The sequence below is a fragment of the Phyllobates terribilis genome, unplaced genomic scaffold, assembly GCF_046119375.1.
Source record: "Phyllobates terribilis strain yellow unplaced genomic scaffold, ASM4611937v1 Scaffold_9__5_contigs__length_417890890, whole genome shotgun sequence".
Classification (NCBI taxonomy): Eukaryota; Metazoa; Chordata; class Amphibia; order Anura; family Dendrobatidae; genus Phyllobates; species Phyllobates terribilis.
The window spans coordinates 361,070,359-361,079,701 of NW_027362769.1; the positions used below are offsets into that span (position 1 = coordinate 361,070,359).

General features: G+C 39.1%; 1 protein-coding gene across 1 annotated transcript; it reads left to right on the forward strand.

Annotated features, from left to right (window-relative positions):
- Positions 1–509: 509 nt before the first annotated feature.
- On the forward strand, positions 510–3,016 carry LOC141161110 (posterior protein-like). The gene has a single exon (XM_073645885.1). It carries the CDS (start codon positions 880–882, stop codon positions 2,239–2,241), a length of 1,362 nt encoding a protein of 453 aa, XP_073501986.1. The 5' UTR covers positions 510–879; the 3' UTR covers positions 2,242–3,016.
- The last annotated feature ends 6,327 nt before the right edge of the window (positions 3,017–9,343 follow it).

Below are 9,343 nucleotides of genomic sequence, written 5' to 3' on the forward strand. Positions count from 1 at the left end.
TGTTATTAAACATTTGTATTATTTTCCCAAACTTGAGTTATTGATTATATAGGAAAGGTTCAGGACAGGAAATAGAAAGGGAAATCACCACCTACATTTGGCACCCCAGTGGATCGTGGAAAAACAACATTCTACGCAGAACCTAGAAGTTCCCAACTGTTTCAACCAAGTGCCTGAGAAAATCCGGTTCCTAGACCAGGCAAGAAAACCTCTTCTTCAAGAAGACAGACTCAAGGAGAATATCTTATCGGTGGACAAGTGACACGCGGGTTCGTGGAAACTGAAACGCCTAAGATATTAACTGGAAGTTCTGTGATATTCTTCATCAGTGAGCGGACGCGCTTATCTGGTAAGCATACATTCCTTTAATTAGATTTTATACATTCATTATATTTTATGTTTATCAATATCTTTCTGCTAGGTTCAGGCCTGTTTGTCTATTTGTTTAGTGGATTGTTTATTTGTTTGTTGAATTGTTGCCGGTAAAGTTAGGGTAGCACCCTGTTCATTGAAGTTCTCATAAGATCTAAAGGGTAAAACCAGACATCTCTGAGAAGAAAGTGAGGTAGAGGTTAAAAGTCTAAATCTCATGTTAAGGGGAAGTAGCTTTATGCTTCAATAGGAGATCACTCTTGGCCTGGATCTTGGATCTGTAGTTGATGAAGGGCATGAGACACTGTCGGTCAGATATAGGTAAAGTCACAAGACTGTGGCAGTAATTGCCTAAGGGAAAAGATTATATTCAATCTTGAGTCCCTGTTTTAGTGAAGTGATATTCACTGGTTTCTGTATTGTGTTTAGTTAATTTGTAATTTTTGTTTGGAAAGCAGATTTGTTTATTTTTGTTGTCTTCTGTGAAAATAGTTGGACGTAATTAACATGGAAATAGTCAGTAAATTTATTGAAAAATATGCCTCTGCTCAGTTCAGTACTTGTGCAGATGATGCATTGACACATCAGTTTAATGACCTTATGAAACAATGTGAAGGGCAGAATGATAACAAAAGTAAATTGTCGAAAAAGAAAGCAAAGAAAGAGAAGTTAGCAAATGTTTTGTGTATGTTGTTGAAGATGAAAGGAATTGCAGAGCAAAAGGAATTGCACTGGTATTCAGAGAAAGCTCAATTAAGAGGTGAAGTGGACAAAATTGAACAGGAAGTCAGTCTGGCTATTGCTAGTGCTGAAGATCATAATTGTGAGTGTGAAGATCTAAGGGATGAGGTAGACAATATGAATTACCAAAATTGTGAATTAGAAGATAAGCTGGAGGAGTATAAGGAGAGATGTAAACTTAGGGAACAGCGTATTGCTTTGCTAGAAGGAAAGGAAGCAGAGTATAATGACGATATGACAATACTTAGGAACCAGTTGCATGATGCTAATGTAAAATTGGAGCTAAAAGAACAATGTATTATGTCATTGAAATCACAAGAATGTACTAGAGGGAATAACCATTGTTATTGTACTCAAATGTGCAAGTCTGCTGATCAGAAGGAAAGAGATTGGAAAAGAGGGGAGGAGCAGCCTGTGTGCACGGCTGATAACCCTGAGGATAACCCAGATCATAGTTCCTCTCTCTTTACTCCTGAGTCAGGAGGAAGCAGACAAAGGAGAGACAATTTGCTTAGTAACAGCAACAATTTAGTCCAATCCACAACACTATCCATACAGGATAAGACAAATCTATGCCAGATATTAGGAAAATTTAATACAAGTGCCTCAGCCATTAGTCTTTCCAATAAGTTAGAGGCAGTAGTGACTCAATACAGTCTGGGTAATAGAGCTGCATGTGCCTTACTTCGGGTATGGCTCCCATCTCAACTTTGTGAAAAACTGCAGCCCCCTGTAGGAGCTCACAGAGGATTATCTGCAGATCTTGAATGTAATTGGGGAAATGCTAGTGACAGAGTACAGGAATTAAAGAGAGTTATGGGGGGACGAGATATGAGAGGTACTAATGCCTTAGAAAATACAAAATTAAATAGAGGAGATGATCCAATTATTTTTTGCAGTGAATATTTGACATTATATCGTTCTACCTATAACTGCCCTGACCTGTCTCCTGATGATAGCAGTTTTCTATATTCAATGGCTAACAAATGCACTTTTGTTGATTATCCAACAAAGGTTGCCTTGAGGAATGCAAATTCCTATCAAGCCTTTGTAAATATATTAAAGGATTGGATTCAGGATACAAGTCATGACAACAAGCCCCAAAAGATGATATCAGAGGTAGTCTAAAATGAAGGCAAAGTAAGGTTTGTTGGAAAATGTTATAAATGTGGTTACACAGGTCACACTATGAAAGAATGTAGAAGTAGTAGAAGAGTTATCAATAATAGACCTTTTAATAATAGGAAGCAAAGACAAGAACCAAATAATGCAAGGGATGGAGAGCATAGTCTTCCTGAAGTTACATTATATGGCCCACTTCTGGATGAACTGAGGAAGATTGGGAAGGCAATGGCAGAAAAGCCAGAGGAATTAAAGACCCCACCTCCAACAAATCCTTATGTAAAACAATAGGGATGTCAGGCCCCAGTGTTGTCCCTAGTGAGTCAGCTTAGCAGGGACAAGGGCGGGAGACCCCGTATTCAGGGTACGGTAGGGGGCCATCGTACAAACATTTTACTGGATACAGGGGCTGCTGTCAGTTTGACTAATCTGGATTTGATTAAAGACCCTGGTGGTAAACACATTTTTCTGAGAGGGTTTGGAGGACAGTTAGTATCTTCAGAACAATCTTTACCAGTGACAATAAACCTGGGAGATCTATGTGTTGAGCATGGCTTATATCTTTCACCAACACATGAAGGTACCATTATTGGGTCAGATGTTATGAAGGAATATGGACTTATTCTTGATTTATGCAACTGGATGTTGTGGAGAGGATCACGGTATAAAGGCTGTTTAAAAATGGTTACTGACAATTATGGTATTGATTCCATCAAAGGTGCTCAATCTTTAGATCCAGCCATGATATTGAGAACAGATGATGAAATATTGGCTGACATCTTGTGGCAACATAACAGTGTGTGGGCAAATTCAAAAACCCAATGTGGCAAAGTGTCCAACATGGTAATAATGGTAGAGGGTCCTGTTCCCGCAACCCAAAGGAAGTATGAAATACCACCAGAGTCAGTCCCCTACATTAAGAGAATACTGGATGATTTGCTGATTCAAAATGTCATCAGGGAATGCCAATCCACCAATAATGCGCCGCTATGGCCAGTTAAGAAACCAAATGGTTGGCGTCCGACATTGGACTACAGAGCTTTAAACAAGTGTACCCCTCCTGTCACTAATGTGGTTGCCAAAATGCCTGACATGATGACAGCACTCAAACCCTCCTCCACAGTATATTCATCAATAGACATCTCAAATGGATATTTCTCCATTCCCTTACACCCTGACTGTCAATACAAATTTGCTTTCACATTTCAAGGGAAACAATTAACATTTTGTCGGTTGCCACAAGGATTCAGGTCCAGTTCTACCTACTTTCATAAGTGTATGGTTGAAATTTTGTCATCTTTTTCAGAACCTGATTGCATTGTACAATATGTAGATGACGTTCTGCTCCAAACTGACACAAAAGATCAGCACTACACATTGTTGAATGAGCTGTTAACACTCCTTGAGAAGGCAGGTCTCAAACTTAATCCTAACAAGGCCCAGCTGATGAGAGAGTCTGTGTCATTTTTGGGAGTGATAGTTTCAAAAGGGGGGAGAATTCCTGACCCCAACAAATGTGAAGCTATTAGGAAGTTGCCTAGGCCAAACACAAAAACAGGAATGAGACAGTTCTTGGGACTTGTCGGATTTTCCAGAGATTTCATAGAGGGATTTGCTGAGAAAGCAAAACCCCTCTATGAACTCCTAAAAGGTGATAAGGGAGAAGCTGATCCACTTGAATGGATGGAAGAGCATGAAGGAGCTTTTGTAAGGTTGAAAATCAGCCTCACTCAAGCACCTGCTCTGAGCAATCCAAACCCAGATCTACCTTTTGCATTACAGGTTCATGCCTCTGTGATAGCAATTACGGCTGTATTGCTGCAGGAGAGGCAAGGAAAATGGGTTCCTGTTGGATACCTATCAAGGTTGTTAAGTCCTGTTGAAATAGGATTTGATGATTGTGTTAGGAATCTGTTGGCAGTGCATTGGGCAATACTATCCACAGAGTACATAGTAGGATTTTCTAAAATCATACTCCAAACACCCCACACTCCTATCAAAATGCTCTTGGAGCGAACACTCAGTGGTGTATCTTCTCAAAGGGTAGCAAGATGGTTGGTAGATTTAACACCTAGGAACATCACAGTGACTCACAATACTAACTACATCCTGCCACAGTTGATGCAATACAAAGGGGAAAAACATGACTGCGGGGAGTTACACATGACCAAGACACAGGAAGTGTTTAGGTTAGTGACAGGTAAAGAAGATCTAAAAATTTGGGTCGATGGATCAAGGTATTGGGGAGAGGGACAATTTTACACAGGTTATGCCCTGTGGTGTCCTCAAACAAATGAACAAATTCTCATTAAATGCCCAAGGAAATTCTCAGCTCAAAGAGCTGAACTGGAAGCTGTGAGGGAAGCAATTTTGCATTTCAGTGCAGGGCCTATCACAATTTTCTCTGATAGTGCATATGTCACAAGATCACTTACTGAATACATGCCTTTATGGCACACAAGAGGATTCAGTGATGCATCAGGTAAGACACTAGTACATGGTTCAGTTTTGAAAAACATTTGGGAAAGGACTAGTGCAGAACCACGAAGAGTGGCAATAATAAAGGTGAAGGCACATCAAAAGGGCAGTGACGAAATTACAGTTGGTAATAACAAGGTATATGAATTAGCCAAAGAGGCAGCAATGATAGGAGAAAAGTGGACTTCCTATGATGTAGAGGGAAAGCAAGCCTGGGAAGAACAAGATTTTGAGGACAAGGACAAAGATGAGGTTGAATTAGAGTGTTTACCTGTTGATAAAACACCTACACCTTGTTTGGCGGCAGAGCAGGAAAAAGACCCAGTTTTAAATCAAATCAAATGCAAAATTAAGGAAAAATCATCAGATAAGCCCCAAAAATATATCCTGCAAGATGAGCTATTGCTTAGAGAGACTTCAGAAGGCCCTAAATTTGTAGCGCCATCTCAGTACCAAAAGGATATTGCTAAAGAAAACCATAGATTGACAGGACACATGGGGGTTGACAACACGTTAAAGTTTATTCAAACCAAATACTGGTGGGAGAACATGAAAACTACTATTACAGAAATTATCCAAGAATGTTTAATCTGTGCCCAAATGAACCCTAGGCCGAGGGGACAAAAACCTGTGCTTTCCAGGGTGCCTTTGGCTGAGGGGCCATGGGAGAGATTACAAATTGACTTTGTTGGTCCCTTGCCAAGTGCTCCAGGAGGTTATCGGTACCTGCTAGTGATAGTTGATGTTTTTTCCAAATGGGTGGAAGCTTTGCCCATAAGGAAGGACACTGCTACCGCAGCAGCAACTGCATTATGGAGGGAAGTTTTCTCAAGATGGGGATTCCCAAAAGTCATTGAGTCAGACAGAGGTACCCATTTCACTGGCAAAATCATGACTAATATGTGTGAAATGTTGAATGTAGAACAGAAGTTTCATGTCTCATATCATCCACAATCATCTGGGATGGTAGAAAGAATGAATCGGACTTTAAAAGAGAGATTAAAGAAAATGGTGTTGCAATCAGGAAATAGTTGGCTATGTCACCTGCCTGCAATTCTACTGGCAATACGGGGCACAGATGCAAAGAGCACAGCAATCACCCCATATCAGTTAATGACTGGTAGAGTAATGAACCTTTGCCATCCTGCAGATCCCAAACTTAGTACTCCCATGAGAGAAAGTGCAGAGAAGGAAAAATTCCTGATTCAGTTACAGGAGCAAGTGCAAAAATATTTAAATTTTGCAGCTGCCAATATGGCTCCAAAGGCAAAGGAAGAAGCAGGCAAGCCACCAATAAAATTACAACTAGGTGACAGGGTGATGGTAAAGAATTTTGTACCCAAATCTTCATGGGATGCAAATTGGACAGGACCTTATGTGGTAACTGTGACGCTGAGTGAACAGGTGGTAAAAGTTAAACGAGCAGAGAAGAAAAGCGTCAAATTCATGAAGAGAAGGGATATAGAAAAGTGGGTTCATGCAGATCAGTGTAAACGGATATAACTGATAAGAATTTGATGCCGCTCTTGTTCTTGTTTTCCAGGATCCTAAATGAAGCGTGAATTAAAAGATGGAAATTTCTGGATTCTGGATATTGGAATTGCAGCAATTTTGTTGTCAATTGGGATCATCAATGCTATGGAATCAACTCACATTGAACACTCTGGAGATATCGATCAGGGTATATTACCTAACGAGGAATATGGGAACGTATTATTTACACACCCAGACATAAACATTGATGCAGATTCTAACTATAAAAATAATGGTGTTAAAAGTAGGACAGTGAGACTGATACCAGAGGGTAAAAGGGTAACTGGGAGATATTATCAGGGTCCCAGCAATCAGTATAGTGTTGTCTTTTCATTTGGGAGAGTCAATCACAGTTCTAGTACCCAGAGGTTAACATATATGGAAGGTGTACAAAATATAGATCCAAGATCACTGCAACCATTTATGATGGCTACAATATATGTAAATGAAACTGGGTACTGGTTGGGGGAAGAGTCTAAGTTACCCAACAAGAATGAACAAAAGGGGATAGATTATGGGTCCTTTAGTGACAACTTAAAGGAAGGAGAATATTTGTTTGTATGTGGAATATATTGGCATAATAATATACACCCAATGTTCAGGCCAAAAAGGGTCACCTTAACATATCGTGAGGCGTGCATTGGAGATTCCACAGAGGTTGAGATGTCAGTTCAGCAAGGGCAAAATTATATAATTGGTTCACTATCTAAACCATATAAATCCTATAGGAAAATGGTTGGTTATTGGGCATGTGGAACATCAGAAGTAGAAATAGGTGAGATGCACATTATTGATGCTGCTCCAGATCAAATCAAACCATGCGTGTCCAATGAATCTGACAGCAATCAACGGACAATGTACTTAGAAGAAGGCCACCCTTTACAGGTCAACCTAGATTCTACTCAAACCATTGCTAGTGACGTTCAATATGCATTTGTTACTTGGCGAGTTAATATCTCCCTATGGTTGATAAAGACCTACTATCCAATTTGTGCAGGATATACACTAAATCATGTACATGCACTATATCGGTGGTTTACCACTAAGAATGCAGAAAATCGGATAAAACACCAGCATAAACTATTTAATTCGAGGAATGACAGAGGGCGAAGGGATACTTTCAGCGCACTGTTGGGAGGATTAGGAACAGGTATGGGTGTAATTAACGAAGCTGACATCAGTAGTTTAAGGACAAAACTTGTAGATATAGCGACCAATAGCAAGAAAGGTTTTGAAGTACAAAGAAAAATCAATGATATAATTAACAATTTACAACAAGATCATGTAAACACTTATATCGGGGTAGCGAAAGATTTTATCCAACACTTTAAAGAATTAATGGAAGATACACTGACTAGGGGTAGAAATATGTCTTGGGCTCTAGTCTGTACACAAGGACAAATGGAATTATCAACTAACATTAAGTTAGCGGTACAGTCCATTTATGATGTACAGTGGCCATTTGAATGGTTGTCTCAAGCAATTACTGTGTTACCTGAACTCATGAGCTTTACACATTCTAAATGGTGGGTGAACACGTGGGTTGGGTGCAGCAACTATGACTTTGAGAAATGCTATGCTTCTTCATTTATTCCATATACTAAGTCACCTTTAGAGCTCATGCATAGAGTTAGTTCAATTGGTATTTTAACTGGAGATTCTACATTATTACACCCAAGATTAGAACATCCTCAGGTGATTAGGAAAAATGGAAGATGGAAACAGGTTGACATTTCACTTTGTATACAAAGGAATCATAATATTTTATGTACGCCAGGACAGTTTAGGTTGGTTGAAGACAAATGCTGGAGTAATTCATCCACGTGTATTCTAGATGGGGAATCAATCTCAAAAGACAAAGCACCAATCTTCTATCTAGGGCATCAAAGAATTTGTTTCTTCCTCCTAAATACTACCAATGTATCTATAACAACACAACATTGTTCTGTAATGACATCTGTAACCAGGGGAGCATGGTGCACTCTTAGTGGGGTTACAGAAATCAAGACACCCAACTGGGTTTACGCAGTTCCTACTATTGCTAATCTGTCAGTGGATCTGAAATATCACACTCCAGTTAATTTGCAAGCCTTAAGCCTAGGAATGGGAAAAGAACTTGGAGAATGGTTGGTAAAATTTAATAAGGATGAATATTTATTGATGAAGCTTAATCAAGAAAAGGCAAATGCCACAATTCTATTACATCATGACCAAAATGAACTAAAGGAAGTTACCCATCTATTAGAAAATAATGCCAAGGGCTATTGGTGGGAGGTAATATTTGGTCATTCAAATGCGGCAAATGGCATACTGAATTATTTAATCCACCCAATTGTCATATTACTTGTTGTTTCTGTAATTTTATCGCTTTTTCAAATATACATGTGCTGTGTAACCCGTTACCTATATAAAAAGGTACAGAGTTTAACTATAAAAGAACAAGCCAGTGTCAAAATTGCATCATGTGACACAAATGTACAAATTCCCATTGAATTAGAAGAAATTGTAATATGTGAGAACTGCGGCAGAAGAGGGCACAGTAAGAAAGATTGTTTGATTCCAAAGCGAAACCTATAGGAAATTATATTATGTTATTGTTTGTTGGTTAATCTAAATGATTTTTTTTTGTGTGATGTGACGATCATATGTACAATTTGATGTGTATTTTTTTATATGCCTCCTTCAATGTCCTATTAGAAATCAAGCTATTACAAAGTTAATTTTTTTTTTTTTTGGAGTAAATGTTGGCAAATGATGAGTGAATGTGTTAAAAAACTCCTTGCCCTAAGAAGAAGAATCAACTATGGTGGCGAAGAGGATTCCGGATTTGTGGCTCCTTAAAAGTTATGTGTCATTCAGACACAAAGGGGGGCATGTTGGAGGCAAACAGGTACAATATATATATATTTATCATAGGAATGACTGAACTCTGCATTAAATTTGAGTGCTGGATATTTCCAGGACTCTATCAAGAGATACTAGGTACAAGGTTGTGAACCTGCTAGGCGAGAAGGCCGGTGTTCTTTGTGTGATGTCCTTTGTTTTAGTGATAAAGTAAAGGTTGCATCTACATATGGAATGAGTATAGGCCCTCCAG